The following is a 22,249-nucleotide window of genomic DNA, read 5'->3' on the forward strand; positions in this document are numbered from 1 at the left end:
GAAGGCATTAGGCAGGTTACAATTGGACAGTGAGATCATTTCTCTTGTACCAGGAAAGCACTGTGGGTTTGTTATTCCAACACACACACACACACACACACACACACACACACACCACGCTGACCCCCGGGGAGGGTTTCTGAATCAGGTGTCTGGTCTGGGTATGAAACAGTGATTATTACTCCATATTTTTCAAAGGCTATTTATACAGACTATTGGAGCCAAAGAGGAGAGAGACAGAAGAAACACTTCGTTGCTCTGTGTGTGCTGCTCTCTCTTTTAACTTTAAAAGTCCATAGAGTGAAAGATTTCACCTCCTAGTTACTAAAATAAAGACGGCTAACTGATTTCCTAAAAAGATGCAAAAGAAACCAAAAAGTCACAGGCATCAAACTGTTATTTTTCATGGATTTCTGTTTTTAGATTTTAAAAAATTTCTTGATGTTTCAGAGGCTATCAGTGACCACTTGGATGGCCTAAAAAAGGATCTGGTTTTGCCTCTTACTAGGCAGTGACTTAATTTTGCAGAACCTCTGTTTCCTCATCCATAATTCCACTTCCTACCCTCATGGGGGAGGTTACTGGGGTTAAATAATCTTCTATCCATAAAAGTGTTAAACTCAGAGTCTGGCACATGTTGAGGTCCAATTAGTATTAGTTTCCTTCCTTCCTACTGACTTGCAGTGACTGAGGCCAATGACCAACGTGAAGGGAATGGAACTGGGGGGTGTGGCAGGATCGGCAGTGGTAACGGGAAAGCGCTCCAAACGCTGAGCCAAAGCCAGTAGGTCCAGGGTTTCCCTGGTGGTCCAGTGGTTAGGGACCCACTTTCCAATGAAGGGGGCATGGGTCTGAGTCCTGGTTGGGAGACTGAGATCCCACATGCCATGTAACATGGCCAAAAAATAAAAATAAATTTAAAAGATAACAAGTCTTCTTTAATCCTGTATTATTGATCATGGCAACCTATTTTAAATTCATATGCAGGCTGTATTATACATATATATACATATATATTCACTTTAAGATAGAACACCATGTTCTGAGCTGTTAATTTTTTAAAAGTCATTCAGGATAAAGAAGATGTGGTACATATATAAATGGAATATTACCCAGCCATTAAAAATAACGAAAACATGACATTTGCCACAACATGGATGGACCTAGAAATTGTCATACTGAGTAAAGTCAGTCAGACAGAGAAGGAGAACTAGCATAGACATCCCCTATGTGCAGAATATAAAAAGGAATATATAAGTGAACTTGTTTACAACGCAGAAACAGGCTCACAGACATAGGGAATGAACTCATGGCTGCCAGGAGGGGAGGATGGATGGAAGGGATAATCAGGAGGCTGGGATGGACACACTCACACGGCTGTACTTAAACTGGGTCACCAGCCAGGGCCTCCTCCAGAGCACAGGGCCCCTGCTCAGCGCTGTGCGGCGGCCTGGACGGGAGGGGTCTGGGGGAGAAGGGATGCGTGTGCACGTATGGCTGAGTCCCTCTGCCGTCTGCCGGAAACTATCTCAACATTGTTAATCGGCTGTACTTCAACATAAAATTAAAACATTTTAAAAATTGAGAAAGCACTCAACCTCCTCCAGGTAAATCACAATACTACTGGGAAAACTCAGAAGCGAATCCAAGACATTAAATTGCCCCATCAGCATTCCTGTACCTAATTCCCCTGTTTTTGCTTTGCTGTAGCCTCAATATTATACTGCTAACTACTTGCCCGTTTACTGTTCTGCCTTCCCTGCGATGTTGGATTCACAGAGGTATGAGAGACTGTCCCTGGCTGTTGTGATTTCTGTTACAGATCCGGCACGCTTACAATTATTCGTTGAATGAACGAAGTCGAACTAAAGTATAATACACATGCCCCTTAGGAACTGAGGAAATTCTACTGATCAAAGCACCACCATTGTTTCAGTTCAAAAAACCCTTCACTCACTAAATTTATGTTGGTTCCGTAAAGACAGGAGCCTGATCTTAAAAGTAAATAAAAACATAGATTGCTAGTTAGGTGCCAGCCAGCAGCAATCATTTACGTTCATACAATCCACTTGCCCCCTGCTGAAAACGGCTGTCTTCCAGAACTCCCACATGGAGTTTTAGCAAATTCTCACATTCACCATATTACTGTCCCCTGAGAAGGTATTTCAAGGTCAAGTGCGCCCCGCTCAAGAGCGTCCTGTGGCAAACATGAGATGTCCCTCTGCTGTTAACACGAAACACATCTCAAAATAACCTGAAATGTTGAGATTACATTTTATTTTTCCTGAAAGTGCTTGAGCTAAAGAGCAGTAGCGGACACTATTTTCCAAAATTAGATGCACTCGTTTAGGTTTCCATTAAGGAATCCACTGTCCTTACGAAAACAGACCCTGAGAAGCAGCGCAGAGAGACGCATCCCCTAGACTCCGAGTTGCCCTGAGCTCCGCTTCTCTGGACTTACTGGCTCTCCTGTAGCTTTGGGAGTCCACGTTTTCTCTTCATGTGTGAGTAAACAAATAATAAAAAGGGTGTGGCAGGGAAAGGCAAAGAGAAGTGGGAACATAACCCCGCCTTGCCTAGAGTTTTGTGAAGATGAAATGGGCCAACAGATTCGAAATTCCTTTGGAAACTGAAATCCCCCATCAAGGCGAGAGACCACCATTGTAATGTTTTCCCCTGGAGACCCAACTCTACAAAACCTGCCTTTCCTAACTGAATTTTCTTCAAATACACCTTTAGTAACTGATTGCTAATGAAGATTTACCGCATTCTAACAAAAACAGTCACGATTTTTGTGAATTCTAACAAAAAAAGTTTCAATATGGCAGTGTTAATTTAAGGGAATGGGAAACTTTAAAAAATACTTGTATATAACCAGAACATGGACCACATTCTTTTCAAAACGACTAGAGGAAAAAGACCGCTAGAACTGAAGAAGACATGAGCGATGCTTTGAAGCACTCAGTCAGTCCACATCTTCCTGCAGGTCTCTCCGCTCCAGTCCCGTGGTGGCTCCGAGCGAGCCCTCCCCTGTGGTCCCCGTGTCTGTCCTCGGCTCCCAGCGTCTGCAGGGCTGCTGAGCCCGCCCCGCCAGCTCTGAAGCACTGGCCCTGCCCACTGAGTGCAGTCAGGGCAATTTTTCTAGAATAAACCCCTGCACGGAGGTGCACTCCAGCCTCGCCTCCTTCTTTGGCGGGGGGGCAGGGGGAGTCCTGGTTCCCTGACCAGGCATGGAACCCTCGGCCCCTGCCTGTGCTGGAGGCCCGGAGTCCCACCCTCACGCCCGCCTGAGCCCCTCTGTCCCGCCCCCCATGCGCCCTCCTGCCTCTGCCCTCTGTCCCCGGGCTCTGCCTGCTGGAGGCACTCTGCCCCCCAGCCCAGCCTCTGCAGCGCCTGCCCTGGGAGGACCTCTCCAACTCTGATAAACGCCCGACGGGGGTGCACGTCTCCACCCCAGCACCCCGCTGCGCTCCTGCAGTTGCCACCGAGTGAACGCTACCCCCTAGACTCCCGCTCCCACCTCTCCAAGCTGGCCTGCAGCGTGCAGTCAACTCAAAAAAAAAAAAAGTGGGGTAAAGGAATAACCCATTTCTTGCTCTGTCTGCTTCAACTGTAGGATCACACACACTCTTTTACCGGAAAGCACAGAGATGCAAGTGGGCTCGTTCTAATACGCATGAGGACATCCTTTTCAACTTCATGCTGAGCCAAACAGGTAGAGACGTTTGAAGGAAGAGTCATGTGTCTCAACTTGTACTAAATTTCCCCAAAGTGTCCACATTTGCAAACCACTAATTTACTCATTGGCCATGCCCTTTCAATAGTCCCTACAAAAGGTATTTTCAAATTCCATTTGACATGTATTTTCATCAGTTAATTTTTAATTGAGCCAAATATTAAATGCTCACGTTAACCAGACAAAGTGTGTTGAGCTGCTGATTTGCAGTGACAGCTTGTGTTATTCTCACACACAGGCCAAGCATGAAATAGAAAACTAATAACCCCTTAAGTGTATTCTCCAAGTATCATTTATGGGAAAGAAAACTACATTCAAAGGAAACTTGTGCAATGGTTGTCATTCTCCCCCCAAGCCGCAAGCTGTTACAAAGCAGGGAAGCTCATTTTCCCACGGAGCCGGAGGAGCTCAGACCCCACTGTCGCAGGCAGACTCATTAAGAGGGGATCTGGCAGCAGCTGAGGGGACAGACACTCTGGAGAACCGGCCAATTATCTGGGTGTCCTTTATCATCTGAAGTTTCTGAACTCACCCACAGATAAGCCACTTGAAGAGGGCCTGGCAGTGGTGACATAAAGCACAGATGGCCTCGGAAGAAATGAGAGGCGAGAAGGGAAGATGGGGGGAGCATTTGCTTGTGGTTTCATTCATGGGGACAGGTCTGTAAGCTGACACATCCCTCTTTTGAAAAGGCCCCTGGAGAAGTATGGTCAAGCTTCATTACAAGTAAACAAATCACATGCTCTTTCTCCAACAGATGACAAATGATGAGCAACGATGCTTTTGAGTCTGCTTCATGCCAAGGAACGAGGATTCTCAACATGCAAATTCCACCAGTTCTTAGAAACCACAGAGAGGCTGTGATGTTTGCTTCAACCAGAACAGAGAACCCAGCCCCAGGCTGCCAGGCCAGTGGGCTGCTCCCTGCCACCCTGGGGGTCTTCCTGGTGGTCAGCGTCTGGGGAAATGAAATATCGGGTTCTCTCTCCTCTAGCAACACAGCTGCACTGACTCCCACCTTTCCAGGGGCTGCTTGTTTTCAGGGAAGAAGAACTAGGGGACCACTTACCCTTGTGACTTTTATGCTATAGTTTTTTTATAATTGAGCTACAACATTAATAAGAAAGGAAAAACCACTTTGTCCCCACCGTGAGAACCATGCAGGAGTCCTCTTTCCTTAATGGTAATATAATGGAAAATAATCTTAGACGTCAAGATTATCTGAATTGGGTCTGAGACATAAAACAGCAGAATTGAGAACAACTATGCATATGTATTGGAGAAGGCAATGGCACCCCACTCCAGTACTCTTGCCTGGAAAATCCTATGGACGGAGGAGCCTGGTAGGTTGCAGTCCATGGCGTCTCGAAGAGTCGGACATGACTGAGCAACTTCACTTTCACTTTTCACTTTTATGCATTGGAGAAGGAAATGGCAACCCACTCCAGGGTTCTTGCCTGGAGAATCCCAGGGATGGGGTCGCACAGAGTCAGACATGACTGAAGTGACTTAGCAGTAGCAGTGGCATGCATATGTATAGGGCTTCCCTGGTGGCTCAGATGATAAAGAATCCGCCTGCAGTGCAGGAGACCTGGTTTCAATTCCTGGGTCGGGAAGATTCCCTGGAGAAGGGCATGGCAATCCACTCCAGTGTTCTTGGCTGGAGAATCCCCAACGACAGAGGAGCCTGGCATGCTACAGTTCACAGGGTCACAAAGAGTTGGACAGAACTGAGTGACTTACACATGCACATATATGCAGACCGTGTGCATGTATTTTTTGTATAAGCAGATACAATTAGGCAACTGAAGGGCTAGTCTCTAATACTAGCATTAAGGACTTTTATGAAAGTTGAATATAAAGCAAAACCTAGAAGATTTCTTTTCAGGTATGAATGACATACTTTTTCAATTTAATGATGGGTGAAATTAAAACACTTAGGTATTTTTGTTCATTTGGTGCTACTAAACCTCAACAGATCAGTGGGACGGGACATTTGGAGCACGTTCTTTGGTTGTTGTTCAGTCACTAAGTCGTGTCCGACTCCGTGACACCACAGACTGCAGCACGCAGGCTCCCCTGTCCTTCACCATCTCCCGGAGTTTGCTCGAGTTCATGTCCATCGAGTCAGTGATGCCATCCAACCATCCCATCCTCTGCCACCTCCTTCCCCTCCTGCCTTCAGTCTTTCCCAGAATCAGGGTCTTTCCCAATGAGTTGGCTCTTCTCATCAGGTGGCCACAGAACTGGAGCTTCAGCGTCAGCACTATGGGAACACACACGTCCCTCTAAGGGGACATCATGCAGTGGGACACACGTACTCATGTACTAGGTGGGGACAGTAGCCGTGAGGGCGAGTCTGATGTTTGAAGCACCTCTGTCTGACTTCCCTGGGGGTCCAGTGGATAAGAATCTGACGGCCAGGGCGGGGGACATCACTTCGATCCCTGGTCCAGGAAGATCCCAGAGGCCGCGGAGCAGCTGAGCCTGTGTGCCGACAACTACTGAGCCTGTACTGCGGAGCCTGGGACCACAGAAAGGGGGGCCGCTGCCAGGAGATGCCCCAACACTGCCACAAAAAGCAGCCCGTCAGATGCCACTAGAGAACATCCTGCACAAGGCAATACAGACCCAACAGGCCCCAAAATAAAATAAATAAAAATTATATCCGGAGAAGGAAATGGCAACCCACTCCAGGACTCTTGCCTAGAAAATTCCATGGATGGAGGAGCCTGGTGGGCTACAGTCCATGGGGTCGCAAAAGAGTCGGACACGACTGAGTGACTTCATAATTGGTGTCAATAAACATTAAAAAAAAACAAATAAAAAGGAATAAATTAACAAGAAAAAAAAATTATATTAAAAAACTGCCTCTGTCACAATCCATCTACTCAATCAACAGTCATTGTGTGCACCTATTATCTGCTATGCTGGGTGCAGCTTAAATGTGATAGGAGGACTATTTCTCTTCTTTTTTTTGGGGGGGAGGTGCTGTGGTGTGAGGCATGTGGGATCTTAGTTCCCCAACCAGGGACTGGATCCATGCGCCCTGCAGTGGAAGCTCAGAGTCTTAACCCCTGCACCGCCAGGCAAGTCCCAGGAATATTTATTAAGTGAGAAAGTGCCAGTGAAGGAGAACAGCTAGACTTTGTAAGTTCCCCACAAAGGGAGGATGCTATCAGGATGCTGGAATCACACTCATCTGACTCAGAAGGAATTATCTTTTAAGTAGGCACACCAGTTGTGGACGGCCAAGCTCTGAGTAGTAAAACATGGAGGTGAACACCTCCATTCAATCACTAGACACCCACAGAGGACTCTGGGGGGAAGGTGGCATGGAAACAGCGATAATAAAAGAAGGCAGAACCAGCAGGGGAAGTCAGGACCATGTTGGGAAGTGAAGAAAGGAAACGGGGAATCGATGGGGGTTGGGAAAAGGCAGAGTGTACTCCAGCCTCAGGGTCTCTCTCGAGTCCAGATCCTTAAGACCAACTGCCATGGGCATCCCCACCTGGGCATCCTATTGGCGGGGAGTGGGGGGATTCCACCTGCAGTGCAGGAGACAGAGGTTCGATCCCTGGGTCGGGAAGATCCCCTGGAGGAGGGAATGGCAACCCACTCCAGTGTTTTTGCCTGGAGAATCCCAGGGAGCGGGCTGTAGTCCATGGGGTCACACAGAGTCGGACTCGACTGAGTGATGACAACTCTATTAGGAGCCCAAGTTGAAACTGTCCAAAACTAATTCCATCACATTTATCCCACAAAACAGTCACGTTGCTCATCGTTGCTTGCTCTCTTAAGGACCACATCCTTCTGGGAAACAGCCCAGATTTGAACTCGCGCCTCCGCTTCCCTCCCTGCCTCCCTCCTCATGTTCGGTCCGTTCAGTCCTTTGGACCCACTTCTCCCTCACCCCTACGTGTCCCGGCCCCCCAGGCCTCCCACCTGGCTCCCACCGTCCATCCTCCTCAAGCCCACACATCCCGCCTTGACTCAGAACCCTCTCAATAATCCTTTTAACATCTACCAAGTTAAACACAAACTGTCCACTTAGGACCAGTCTTACCTCACCAGGGCTCTCTACGCCCCAGGCAGGTCAGACTCTTCTCAACTCCCCAGTGACGCCGCAAGCATTCCCACCTGTCCTGCCTCCTCCAGCGCAGCTACCTGGCCTGCCCTTCGCTGTATCTCCTACCCATCACCTCCCGCATGAAACGCAGCCAGATCCCCTTCTGGCTGGACCAGGTCGCCGTCCACCAAAGTGTGTCAAGGATTCCAGCAATTTACCTAGCACTTACCTTAGTCTCACTACTGGTCAGCGAGTTCCTTAGATGCAAAGGTTATCTTCCACATTTTTCACTCAAGTGAAACACCCGGCATACAGTTGTGCACATAGTAAGCCCTCAATAAAATGTTTTCAGTGGAAATAGGCAGTGTCCGTACCCTACACAATAGCAGGATCTTTAAAACCCTTTCGTTCCCATCACAGCCCGTTGCCAGGAACGCCTCATGGTTACAATTTGCAAACAATTGCTCCTTTTCCTTGATTAAGACTTCTTCACATCATTTTTCTTCTTATGTTGTCACTTAAATATTTAGTAAGTGACTCTGCACTATTATATTTACAATTTTTTTAGAAAATAGCTTCAAACCGCCTGTAAAAATTTTCAGTGTTAAAAAGACAGAGGTCAAGAAAGACAATCCTGGCAGGAATTCGTAAAGAAAATGGGAGGATACAGTCCTGAAATTTAGACTCAGAGATGTCAACGAACATCCTTTCTAGAACTTTTTCCCTCAAGAGATAAAATATCAATGTCTAAGTATGATGATATAATGATGTAATTAATTTTATTCCCATGCTAATTGTAAGGAGGCACTGACCTGAGGGGACTAAGTACTTATCCCATATACTCTTCGAAAATTCTATTTCAAAGGTAACACATAGGGATGGCATTCACTGTGCTCAAAGCAGAAGAAATCTGAGTATTGGTGAAGAAGAGCTGGAAAAAGTCAAGAAAAGACAACCTACAACGTCAATGCCTGGTCTGGTACTCCAAGCACCAGAAGTCATAAACTCTCCATATTCTTTTGCAGCTTAAGAAAAGACAGCTTAAAAATTCAGAAACACAGTAATTGGGACTGTCACAAGAAAGATGCATTGTTCTCAATGGTAAAATCTCCCTTGGAAAATTTAGGCTTCATTTCATACAGTGGATCTTTGGCTTGGTTTTAGGAGAAATTTAAGCTTCACTTGATACCACGGAGCCTTGGATTGGTTTTAGGAGAAATTTAAGCTTCACTTGATACCATGAATCCTTGGGATGGTTTTAGGAGAAATTTAAGCTTCACTTGATACCACGGATCCTTGGGTTGGTTTTAAGACAGAGGAACAGAGAGGCGAGGGGGTCGGTCATAAGCTGACTCGTTATGCTGAAGCTCCGGAGCACAGACGACCTGATTATTAACCGAAAATGGAATGTGGCTCCATCTCTGAAATTCTGAAGGCAAAACAAGGAGCAGAATGGAAACATCAGAGATCTTTCTCATGGAACCTGGTCCATCGCCTGAGAAAACCAGCCAAGTAGCCCTTAGTGCATTTGTAGCTGCTACCAACGGCCACGCCAGCATGGCAGGGAGATTCCCTTTCTAACGTGCTTAAGAGCCTCTTAAGGCGTTTGGGGAAGTAGTCTTCAGTATAAGTTATTTTAGCTGCGTTGAGTTAGTGAAACTTCATCTCAGGCTAGACCATCAGGCCCACTCGACTCTCCCACTACAGAGATCAGAGCCAGTACACTCCTCCAGCAGATCCTATCTTTTTCCTGCACAGGGTTGGAATTTATGGTCTCTGGAGGGAAAGCCATCATATCTGATCACAGAATTTTTCCTTGCCTGGCTGCTTGTGGCGAGAATGCAGATGGGGTCCAGGTACTCCAGCCTAGACAGACCCCTTTCCTGCCCTGCTCCCTTGCGGTCCAGACAAGTGCTCTCTCCTGCAGGTGAGCCCACCCTTCACGTGCTAGAGGCTCACGAGGAGTCCACCCCGCAGGTCCCCCTGCCCTGGGATGATGGGCAGGTAGGGGTCAGCGATGGAGGCTGGTGCGGGGGGCGGTGGACAGGTCCCGATGAGAAAGCCCACGTGGCTCTAGAGAGGGCAAGAGACGCCCATCACCGTGCTCAGTGAAGCACAGCTGGGCTTATCTTTGGTCTGGCAAATGAAGGGCAGAGAAGTCATGTTGGCACTACAGAATCGAGCAGATCAGAACAAGCAGCAATCTACAAAAATACTTTTAGAAACGAAAATGGCTTTGTCGTGATTTCGAAAGTTTTACAACCTTCATTACAGAAAGAGGACCATGAATAAAAGACGTTAGATGGCAAACACCTGCTCTTCAGGAGCACAATCGTCACCGTGGACTAGGAACTTCTGTATGCAAGTTTTGGAAGAGAAGCCTCTTAACAAACAGAAATAGGACTAGAACCTAAAACCAAACCAAAACAAAAGCTTTTATTTTCATCTCTCCCCTGTTTTGGTTCAAGTCGACTCTGACTTTTCTGCATACCAAAACGATTTAAGAAAGATAGTTCTTCAAATTAATCTGTTCTAACCATCTTCATCAGACCTTGATTGTCTTTTACTGAAAAAGAATTAATGAAATACTTTAAAAACTGCAGACTAGTGTTTATTAAGTCCTCATAATATGTATAAACAGCACCAAATGGGTAAATATTTAACAAGGGAACTCCCCTTGCCTTTCAGTTCTCTTAAGCACACGTCCATGTAACACAATATTTTTTTTAATTATCTATATTTCTCTCCTAGTTAAATCAGGCCTAATGCACACATGAATAGGCTTATGGTTAGAAATAACTTTTTCAGACAAATACTGAAGTGTATGCAAAATAACACACACTTAGCTTTATTTCCCCCTCTAAATCTGAGAGTTTAGAATCATCTCAGTGGGCTGGGGGGCAACAGAATTCATGACATCTCTAGCCCCGGCCTATGACGGCATCCAGGGCAGGGAAAATGCCTTCCTCCCGGGACCCCCGACCTGACCCAGGACGGGGCACAGAGAAGATGCGCGATCAGCTCTGCTGAATAACCGTCCCAGTCCTCGGCTAACTTTCATCCTTAATCCTGTTTCAACCTCACGCGCTGACTTGGTTTGAATCAAACCAAGAGGGATGAAAGAAGAGCCCCGTGCTGGACTCACTTCTCCGAGTGGTCCCCTGTATGAAGCTGGGGGAAGGGGGACCAGCGTGCGAGGTTACTGCCATACCTGAGTCAGGCGCTATTAGATTACTTTAAAAAGGTTTAACAGAACCTTTGAACCTCAAACACAATGTATCTCTGGGGGTAGAAGAAACCTTTTCGCTCGCTTTTCGCTCGCATGCTACAAAGACAGCGCTGTTTTTCTAGCACAAACGCTGCAATACCACTGAAATCCTGCTCCCACGAAGACACGATGGATGACCTCAGAAATGGGTGTGGGGGTGTGCTGAGTGGGAGAGACTGCTGTTAATACACACAGTACCCACACACCTGCTTTATGAGTGGGTTTATCAGCCTCCAAAAAGCTGACAAGGACTGGGAGGAAAGATAAACTATAAGAGTTTGGCTTAAAAAAAAAAAAAATCTGTGGCTTTCTGTTACCTGGTGTTCTATGTGGCCTAATGACATTTAGCGAGTCTGAAATGTACTAGTTCAACCAAGGATTGCTAAAAAGATCAATCCGTTCTCACTAGAAAGCACAGCTAAAAGTAACAGGATGCACAGAAGAAAGCCATGTTTTCGACTGACATTAAACAGCAACAAAGGCCCTAAAACAGAAAAGAGAACTGAGTGAACTGTCAAATTTTACAAAAGTCCCCAAATGTGATTGCTCAACAGCACATGACTGCAAGTCTAGGAGCCATACTGTATCTTTTCTCTACAGAATATATTATTGAAAGGGGTCATGTGATTCTTCGCAGGCAGAAAGATGCACTTTCCCAAGGAAAGTTCATCATTAAATATATTATTTAAGACTGGATCATCTTCAGGCTATTTTTAATCCTATCATTTTGCTGCCAAAATTGGCCTTAAGCAGCTAACATTCAACCACTAGAAAAACGATGTTTTCTCATGTATTTTGTTCACTGGCCTGAGAACGGTCTTGCTTTCCAGTTAATCAAATGTTAGAGTGGATGTGGACTATGTACAGAAAAGAGAAACTGCTTGCTGACCAACTAATAAAAAGGAAGCTAACCTCTACTGGATGTGGAGAAGTAAGTTCCTGTCTTCCTAAACCACAGAGACCAAAACATGAGCACACAAAAAAAGCTGCCCCACCATCTCAACAGAAGGAAGCCAATCGCCTATTAAAGCATCTTATCCTTGCAGTTGTCAGACATCTCCCTCTCTCCTAAGACAGGAAGCAAAATGTTCTCACGTTTCTCAGTTCAGAGCGCACCGTTCACCATCCACTTGCCTACATCTCAACTCTCTGCTTGCAAAAGCCACCGTGGCCGTGAAGTGGTCCCAGGGCCCCTAAACTCATCTACAGAAATTTGAACTGAGTTACAAGGGGATAAAACAATACTGAATACAGCCATGAAGAGTTAAGGTTCCTGTCCTTACTGGGAGTGGGAAAGCTATCTTCCTTTAACGGGGCCACCAGTGCCAGGACATGTTGTACTGCGCTCACCTGCTTCAGTCGTGTCCGACTCTTTTCGACCCTATGGACTGTAGCCCGCCAGGACTAGAGTGGGTCACCATGCCCTCCTCCAGGGGATCTTCCTGGCTCAGGGATGGAACCCTTGTCTCCTGCATTGCAGGCAGATTCTTTACCGCTGAGCCACCGAGGAAGGCCCACAGACTGTATAGTTACCACGAAAAACATCCTTGAGGTCAGAGCTTGTGATCATTTCGCTCATCTCTACAGCATTCCAGCCTCTCTCCTCCAAAGCTCAGACCACTCTAGCAGATACCTGGGAAATACTAGGCATCCTAGGTAACACCATGGATCCCAGGAGGCCACTGGAACGGGACGCTGCAGGACCCCTCCGGGACTCTCATTTTTCCTAAAAGATGTCACAGGAATCAGTGGTCGGTGATGGTAGCCGGCACCTCTAACTCCCCTGTGCACCCCAACACCTGTAGATGTGCAAACCACAGGCTCTGACTCAGAGGCTCTGGGTGGGACCTGAGGCTCTGCTCCTCCAAGACGCTCCCAGGGGATGCCCGAGAGCTCCCACACGTGGAGAGGTGGTTCTCAGATGCTTCCTAGAACCACTGCCGTCTCGCTGCTCTGCCACCCTGCCTTCCTCTGGATGCTTTATTCAGACTCAGGGATAAAGCCACAGCCCACTCCACGGCCAATTTCTTCTTCAGTGTTTGTGTAACGTGCAGACTTCTGAGACCACCTCTCAGGCACTTACCATCCAAGGCCCTGCTTTCTCCAGCTTATGGAGCACGGAGTGCAAACCGTTCTCCCTCAGCCTCAGAAGCAGCAGCAGCAGCAAAGAACAAATGTGACTTCGAGTCTAAAGCCCCCATCAGAACAGATTCAGCAGATGGGCTGATCCACTGAGCCCTGGAAGCAGTGCCCGTCACTGTCCAACATTAGAAGAGCATGCCAGCTCTCCTCCGAAACGTGCCCATCCGCACCGAGCCCTTCACACCGTACCACAACACGTGTTATGACAGAAGCAACCCTGATTGGTGCAAATTGGGAGGAAAATCTGTCTGGATGCCAAATGCTCAAAATAAAAATTTAGATTCATAATGCATCTTTGGAAAGGACATGTAAATCAGCCTCCCAAATATACTTCTCAAATAATACTACCTCTTTTATTATTCCAAAGTGCCCATTTATGATAGCATTTCCTCACACTTTTTTTCTGCCAAAGTCCTTTGTTTTCCTATTTAGTTATCCATGTCTATGTTGTCCTGAATGCTACACATTTCACCATCAGCAATTTGTGCTTCTATATGATTTATTTTTACTATAAGAGGTTTTGTCAAGAAAAAGTTTATCACGTTCTATGGTACGTCATTGTGGTCTGGCATCATAAAATGTAGCCTCTACATTTATCAACCTCAGATACCTGTTGACCACAAAGATAGGCTCTACTAAGAATATTCTATTTTGAAAGGAGGAAAGAGCGAGACTTCACTTAAAAAGAAAATTCAATTGTATGAGATGTTAATATACCACAACTTGACAACAAAGATCAAGATTACATCTTAATTTCTATCATAAACAAATGTCTCCATTTCCCATCTTTTCATTGAATTACTTGACACATGACAGTTACCACCTTGGCTTTCTTTCAACCAGAAAGAAAAAATTTTTAATATTTTTTCACAAAAGTATGTAATAGTCAGACTGTTCAGTTAGTTTTACTTTGGTCTCAAAATGATCCTTTTGGCGTCTGGAAGTCCCTACCTCTTTGGTTATAGTGGTTAAAAACAAAATCACCTACTTAATCAAACATTTAACAAAAATATTCCTTACACCTTCTACAGAACTCTTCCAGAATTACTAAAGATCTGGTAAAATGGGATCTAAAAGAAACAAACAGTTCACAAAAAGCATTTATTAATAAATTTTAGAGATTAAGTGGGGTTTTTACTTTTAAACACTAAACAGTGGTATCAATATTTCGTCAACTTTGGTCAAGTTGGATCAGATGTTCACGTCAGTCATCTACTTTTCTTGGACTTTTCTCTTTTCAGTTCCCTAATACTAGCACACTTTGTAACCATATAAAATAGATAACGTGCTTCTTGAAATCGAACCCACATGCAGTGACTTCTAAGGTTTTTATTCCTGTTAGGTCCTATAAAATAATAATATTAGTAATCTTCCTAGAGACTGTAAAAGGAGGCACTGAATGGCATCCTTTTTCAAAGACAGCTCTTCAGATTAAAACAAAAAGTCTGCAAAAAACTTGAACCGGTTATTCCTTTCACTTTTTCACAAATTAATCATTTCAGATATGAAGTACAGATGTCAATGACACTTCTTCAGTCTTCTGAGCAGCACCCCTCCCCCAGAGAATCACACTCACGAAAAGAGCTTCATGGTGACATGACGGAGGCTCTGCCTAGCACAACAGTACCAGGGAAAAAAAGCTCACAGATGTTCTTCAAAAATACAAGCATCAATCACTTCAACTAAAGTCACAGCATGAGAATCCACAGCTAAGAATCAATTCTTCTATCTTTATACAGATACTCTGGATGCAAGTTTGCCCAGCAGAGGATCCCACCAAACGATGTGCATTGTAGGTTAGGAGGTTAGGGTGGAAAATAAAATATACTAAAAATTCCAGTAAACTTCTAAATCATACACAAGTTATGGAAATAGAACACAAGGTAGGTGGCCAATGCAAAATCTGTCAGTGATGAAACAAACACCCATAGCCAAGGGTTCTTCAAGACACAAGGTCATTGCCCACTAGGAACGTGGCACAAATTGGAGGTCAGTGTCACCGGACTCTAGAAGTCAACTTACCTTTCCACAGTCATCCAAGTTTTCTCGGGAAAGGGGCTACGCTGGTTTTCCTCTTTGGGCAGATTTTACCAAGTGAGTCAGAGAAGGGCCTCTAGAGGAGTCTGTTCTTCTAATCCAGTGGTTCCCAAATTTTAGGACAAAGCAGAAACCCCCAGGGGAGCTTATTTCTGATGCAGATAGCCAGGACTCAGCCTGGTGTCCAGTTTATGAGTTGTCCCTGAAATGCTCCTTTTCAATAAGCTACTCGGCCAGGTACCGTGATCATGGGGATCCCTGGACTCCCAGTATGGGAAACCTTGAAGGGATGCCCTTTATCCCCAGATTCTACTGATCCAGCAAAGGCTGGATCTTTGAACCTCAGTGGCTGGCAGGCAAGGGAAGCAATGTCTCCAGGGAAGAAGTGATCACAGTAGGGTTGGCAGGGAGAGCTCTCTGCAGGGGAAGAGAAAGGGAGGCCACACACCTGGTTTCACTTCACCGGCCTGCCCTCGACCCTGGGCCCAGCCACACCCCACCCTCGGACCGCGGGGACCCGAGGCGCCGGGCCCTGACCCCCACCCGGACGAGCACCTACCCAGCCTCCGTTGTCCTGGATCCAAGTGTGCAGGTGCCGGTTCAGGTACTCGGTCATCCACAGCGCGATGCTGTCCACCAGGGGCGACATCTCCCGGTTGACGCTCTCCACGCACATGACCCCTCCGAACTCAAAGAAGGCCACGATGCGCCCCCAGTTCACCCCGTCCCTGAAAAGCTCCTCCACCACCGTGGCGAAGCGTCCCCTCGCGGTGAAGGGCGTCAGGTGCAGCTGGCTGGACATCTCGGCGAAGTCGCGGCGGTAGCGCCGAGAGAAGTCATCGCCGGCCTGGCGCAGGGTCAGGTGGACCACAGGTGGCACCGGGCTGGGCGCAGGCCCGGCGGCGGCGGCGGCCGGGGGCGGCTGCGGGGAGGTCCTGGAGGGCGCGGGCGCACGGCCCGGCTGGGAGGACAGGATGCCCAGCGCGGGGCCGGCCCCGGGGGGCGCGGCGCCCACATCTCCCGCATCCCACTCGTAGCCCCGCTGCGACAGCTTATAGTGGATGTACTTCATCACGATCTCCCGGTTATCGTAGCTTGTTCCCCCCGCGTGCGCCATCCTTCCGCAGCGGAAGGGCAGCCGGGTCCCCACAGCACCTCTCGCCCCCCGCTGCCTGCCCCACGGCCCCGCAAGAGGGGTGAAGAGTTATAATCCAGCTATTTCATTGGATGTGCTTTGCATTCCTGGATGAGGGGGTGTCTTCAATCACGCGGAACACTTGATTCTGGTGTTTCTCTCTTGGCATGAGATGCAGGAAATTTTTATTTAAATTCCTTTCGGATCTTTATTTCATGAGGCACGTTATTAATTACTGTTAATATCAGTCTACCTCCTCCGTGATGCTGAAAGGTTAAAAAAACTAATCAGTCAAAATCAGGTGCGTTTCCCTCTATACGCTGGTTGAAAGCAGGGCACACACACTACAAGTTACACGCTTAGAAGAATATATTAAACTGCCTGGAAATTAAACTTACTCCAAAGCACTTAAAGTTAATATCGCAAAGGTTCCCATTGAAAGTCACATTAAACCAATTTCCTGTGCAAAGAACTTACTTGTATTTTTTAAGGACAGCATGATTCTGTCACGTTTCCTTTTTTGTGAAAACAAATGAAAAGGCAAAAAGATTCCATCAATCTTCAGAACTCTCCAGTTAGAGCTGCTCTGAAAACTTCCAAATGAATCAGGAGTTGGGGGAGGGGGGTGCAAAAAATTAGGAGAATTTCCAGTTTGATTCCCAGACTTCTTCATAGAAATGTCAATCCATAGGAATCCGAACCGGAGATCTCAAGAGCGCGAGCAAACGGAAGGCAGCGGCGGCGGCGGATGAATTACCATTTCTCAGTCGGTATTTGCAGAAGTCCTGTGATTTTCCCCTTCTCGGCAATTTTCACGCGCGCACACACGCGCGGGCACACACATGGATCTGTATCCGCGGGGCCGCCTCACGCCTCCCCGGGGAGAGAACACCGGGCCGGGGCCGGCGGGCGAGCCGGGGACGCGGGCGGGGATCCTCTCCGGATCAAACTCCGAACGGCCAATGCATTTTCCGAAGAACTGCCGATAGACGCAGGCTGGCCGCGCCGGCCCCGCGGTGCCGAGCGCGAGGAGCCCGCGCTGTGTGTGGTGCCGCGAGGGTGGGAGGCGGCGCTGGCGGGGGAGGGCTTTATTTTTTTTCCCCCTCTTTTCCTAAAAAGGGATGACTGCTACGAAGTTCTCCCCCCCCGGACCCCTCTTCCGCTGCACCCCACCGGCGCACCCCGCCTCCGGGCCGCGCACCCTCTCCCCGCCCCCGCGCCGCGCGCTCCGGCCGAGGACGCCGCCCGGGGGGGCCCGGCGCCCGCACCTTCGCGGCGGCGGGGGGACCGGGCGCGGGGCGGGGCGGCGGGAGGAAGGGGGCGGCGCGGGGGGCCCGGCCTCTGACTTCATTCTCCGCTCGAACCGCCCGGTTTCCTGTGCTTGCGTCACACGGTTCATTCAAAAAAAGAAGAAAGGACGGGCCCTCCCCGGAGCCGCCCCCCCCCGGCCGGGTTAAAGGCGCCGCGGCCGGCGCGGAGCGCGAGCCCCGCCGGGGGCTCGGCGGGCGGTAGCCGGGGAAATGGGGGTGGCCGGGACGCCCCGCCCGCTCCGCGCGCTCGGCCGGGGTCGGGGGGGGGGGGGGGGCGGGCGGCGCGGTGGGCGCGCGAGGGGCCTCCTCGGGCCTGCGGCGCCCGGGCGCGCGCTCGGGGTCTCCGGGGCCCGCGAGGGCCCGGGGGCGCCCGGGGATCCGCCCGCGGCGGGGGTCGGCTGCCGGGGGCAGAGGCGGGAGACACCGAGAAAACCGGCGTCGGGAGTTGCTTGGACCCTTTCTAGCCGCGGGCGCGCGCTTGGCGTGCGCGCGCGCCCGCACCCCGGGTGTCCACACTCGGCCGATGCTGACCCCGAGCAGGGGTCTTCGGCGCCGGCCTCCCGAGAAGAAAGGCTACGCCGCGCGCGCCTCCGCGAGGGAAGCCCCGAGCCTCGCGTTTCCTTCCAGCTGCTTCCTGGCTGTCCACGCAGAGGGCGCGCTTCGGAGACCCCACCCGGGCCCAGGCTAGACGCGGCTCCCGGGCCCGCGGACGGACGGCCGGGGCGGCCAAGCGCTGTTCTGAGCGAGTGGTGGTGGAGGGCTCTGCGACCCCAGGGACTGCGGCCCGCGGGCTCCCCTGTCCATGAAATTCTCCGGGCAACAAGACTGTCCCTTCTCCAGGGCATCTCCTTGACCCAGGGATCGAACCCAGGTCTCCTGCATTGCAGGCAGGTTCTTTTTTCCTTGCTCCCAACCATTTCGGCGCTGGGTTAGGAGCCGCGGGGGCAGTTTCAGGCCCTTAGCCCCACAGTCAGGGCGGGTGGGTTTCTAAAGGCTTCCGAGGTTGTCCAGCACTCAGTTCTAGACGTCCGCACCTTCTCGAGTTATCTATACATACACCAACCTATATATACACATATGTGTACACATTTTTAATATTTTATACACATTCATATAGATACATTTTATATACGTAAACATTTAAAAGAAATTCATCAGTACAAATGGCCCCCAGATAAAAAACCACAGAGGGCAGACAAGTTGCATGTGCTTATTTTTATTTCTAAGTCTTTGACAAAGTGCCAGGGGAGAAAAATGTTTACTAATAGCATGGCGGCTTAGTTAATTGGGCTTCCCTGGTGGCTCAGACGGTAAAGAATCTGCCTGCAATGCAGGGAGACCACGGTTCCATCCCTGGGTCAGGTAGATCCCATGGAAAAGGGAATGGTTACCCACTCCAGTATTCTTGCCTGGAGAATTTCGGAGCCTAGCGGCCTACAGTCCATGGGGTTGCCAAGAGTCGCACACACACAACGGAGTGAGTAACACCTGATAGGGCTCAAGTGAAACCTAAGGGGAGCCTCGTTTGTTGTGGTCTTAGAAATACAAGGATTGAGTACCGCGGTGTGTGCACATACGTTCTCACACTGTATTTGGTGTCCTTCCTAGACTAAAATCAACACGTTCATTCTTTGGTAAAATAAGCACAGTAAATTATTTTCATCTCTTCATTTATCAAAGCCAGTCAGCCGACACGCCAGCCCACCTCTGGCCTGTAGGCATGCGTACCTGGTGCAAACGTCTCATCCAGGCAAGGAGTAAAAGAAGATGGTCCTTCCTGCTTCCAGCTGCTGGACCATCGCCTTTTCTCCACGGCAGTGATGGCGAGGCGCGGTGGCCTGGGGATCTGTTCTCACAGAAACAGAGGAAAGCCGAGCTGAGGCCGCCTGTCCTGGGGTAGGGGTCTTCTCAGAACTTGCCTTAACTCCTGAAGTTACTTAGGAGGAACTGAAAGCCTCAGTGCTTGCAACCCAGCATGTGAGCGAGGAAGCAAGAGGCCAGAGCTGGAACCGAGGCTGTCCTTCTGCCAGTGGGGGGTGGGGGTGGACCAGAAGGACGCAGAGCCCATTCCGAGTGAAGGGCAGCCTTCCTTCTTCTCTCCTTTACTCCACAGATTCTTCCACACTTAAATGGCACCTTGATAATCCAACATTCTCAGGACAGGTCTGCATTAATCTTGACTAAGGTTAAATATTCCCTAGGAATGTTCTGGGTAATCCTTCAATCAAGACAGTGAAACCACTCCCCCATTCAGACTGCATGCTTATCAGATTCCACCAGAAGTGTCAGGGCAAGCAATCCTCAGAAGTGTGTGAATGAAATGAGTTGGTGACCTGGTCGAAGGGGCACCGGTCTGAGTCTAGGTACAAACCTAGAGGCCTTCCAATAACCTTCCAAATGTAGGCAGTGGGATTTCACTTGCCAAGATGTCTTCCACTTTTAAGAGCCGATGGTTGGTCCTTTTCCCAGCTTTGCTGGCTGGGTTCAGCGGTGGCTGGTACCAGGAAGAGAAAAGGACAAGACGCAGGGAATGGAAATCATACCCAGTGTCTCAAAGGCCTGTGCTTCCCTTCTTTATTCTCCAATCTGCCAAACAAAAAGGGTTTTATTGCCAGTTTTCGCCATCTACTGGTTGATATTTAACAGTATCATTCAGAAAGTTCTCTTCATCACCAATATTGTTGTTCAGTTACCAAGTCGTGTCTGACTCTTTGCCACCCCATGGACTGTGGCACACCAGGCTTCCCGTCCTTCACTATCCCCTGGAGTTTGCTCAAACTCATGTCCATTAAAGAGCATGCTGCTGCTGCTGCTGCTAAGTCGCTTCAGTTGTGTCCAACTCTGTGTGACCCCATAGACGGCAGCCCACCAGGCTCCCCCGTCCCTGGGATTCTCCAGGCAAGAACAGTGGAGTGGGTTGCCATTTCCTTCTCCGATTAAATAGCATAGGTGCTGTCTAACCATCTCATCCTTTGTCACCCTCTTCTCCTCGGGCCCTCAATCTTTCCCAGCATCAGCATTTTTCCAATGAGTTGGCGCTTTGCATTAGGTAGCCGAAGTATTGGAGTTTCAGCTTCAGTATCAATCTTTCCAGTGAACATTCAGGGTTGATGTCCTTTAGGACTGATTGGTTTGATCTCCTTGCAGTCCAAGCGACTCTCAAGAGTCTTCTCTAGCACCACAATTCGAAAGCATCAATTCTTCGGCGCTCAGCCTTCTTTACAATCCAACTCTCACATCCATACATAACTACTGGAAAAAAACATAGCTTTGAATACATGGACCTTTGTCAGCAAACTGATGTCTCTGCTTTATAATATTCTGTCTAGGTTTGTCATGGCTTTTCTTCCAGGGAGCAAGTGTCTTTTAATTTTGTGGCTGAAGTCACCATCCACAGTGATTTTGGAGCCCAAGAAAATAAAATGTCAGTTTTTCCATTTTCCCCCGGTCTATTCATCACCAATATAAATGTTCCCAAAGTTTATGAAACCCAAAAGGACATTATTTTAATCTAAACATACTAATATTTAATATAGGTATATATCAAATTCTTCCAAACTATTAAAATTTTTATTTAAAGCAAGGATAGAAAGATAGTGCTAACCGAGTGGGAATTGACAATAGGTGAGATGAAAGAGTTAAAAATATGAAACATGACCCCAAACCAGTTAGGCAAACAAGTGCAAATAAACCCATAAACAAAATGAACTAAGGAGAATAAAAACAAGCAGAGCCTGCATAAAAGAAAAATGAACTGCTTAGAAACCTTCTCACAGGCATAGATAAGCAATCCAAAACACTGATTTCCAATATCAAGTATTTCTACATTGTTTCCAACTTTACTGAGATATAATTGACACAGTATCTCATACACTATAAACACTTACGCCACACACTGCCATGTGCTTTAAGATGGTTTGCATACTTTGTGGCAAACATTGCATGATGATGTTGTTATAATGCTAATTCCACATTAGTTAGTATAGTAACAGTAATAGCTTTCCTGACTCATTTACACTCCAGAGCCCCTCTTCTGTACTTGCCTGTCCTCATCAGGAACGTCTTTTATGGGATCTAAACCAACAAGCCCTGATGTAGCCAGGAAACCCACCTGGCTAACTTTTAGTGGGTCCTAAAGCTCAATAAATGTTTGGAATAATTAAAAAACAACTTTTGAAACTAGGCAGTGAAGTGCAGGTAAATCATTGTGCAAATTCAGCCAGCAAACGTTTACAAAGGAAAGCACAGTAAATTCACTCAAGGCAATTTTTTTTCCTTTCAGATTAATGACTCGGCACTTAAAGTGAATAAACTGAGATTAGGAACTTCAACTTTTCAAATGCTTACTCCTCTTGTTGTATTAACATGAAACACCATAGTACTGAGAACAGGCAAAGAACTTATATTCTTATGTGCAATAACTGATGTTTATTCTCTATGCTCTTTACTCGTTGTCGGACTAGGTCTGCACGCACAGGGGCTCTCTCTAGTTTTGGAGGGTGGGGGCTCTCTCTCGCTTTGGAGGGCGGGGGCTTCTCGCTGCAGCGGCTCC

The 22,249-nt window shown here is 48.0% G+C and overlaps 1 protein-coding gene across 2 annotated transcripts in view; it reads right to left on the bottom strand.

Moving 5' to 3' along the window:
- Positions 1-17,530, bottom strand: part of BCL2 (BCL2 apoptosis regulator) — a 191,404-nt gene extending 173,874 nt beyond the window's left edge. Inside the window, exons 1-2 of one of the 2 annotated variants that reach the window (XM_061131170.1) lie at positions 15,812-17,530; positions 8,701-9,234 (exon numbers count right to left, since the gene is read on the bottom strand). In XM_061131170.1, the coding sequence (XP_060987153.1) occupies positions 9,082-9,234; positions 15,812-16,369 (711 nt within the window). In that variant the 5' untranslated portion in view covers positions 16,370-17,530 and the 3' untranslated portion in view covers positions 8,701-9,081. Of the gene's footprint in view, positions 1-8,700; positions 9,235-15,811 lie in introns of those variants that run through there. The other variant, XM_061131171.1, reaches the window with a different exon arrangement.
- Between the last annotated feature and the right edge of the window lie 4,719 nt (positions 17,531-22,249).

This window comes from Dama dama, chromosome 27 (assembly GCF_033118175.1).
Source record: "Dama dama isolate Ldn47 chromosome 27, ASM3311817v1, whole genome shotgun sequence".
Taxonomy (NCBI): domain Eukaryota; kingdom Metazoa; phylum Chordata; class Mammalia; order Artiodactyla; family Cervidae; genus Dama; species Dama dama.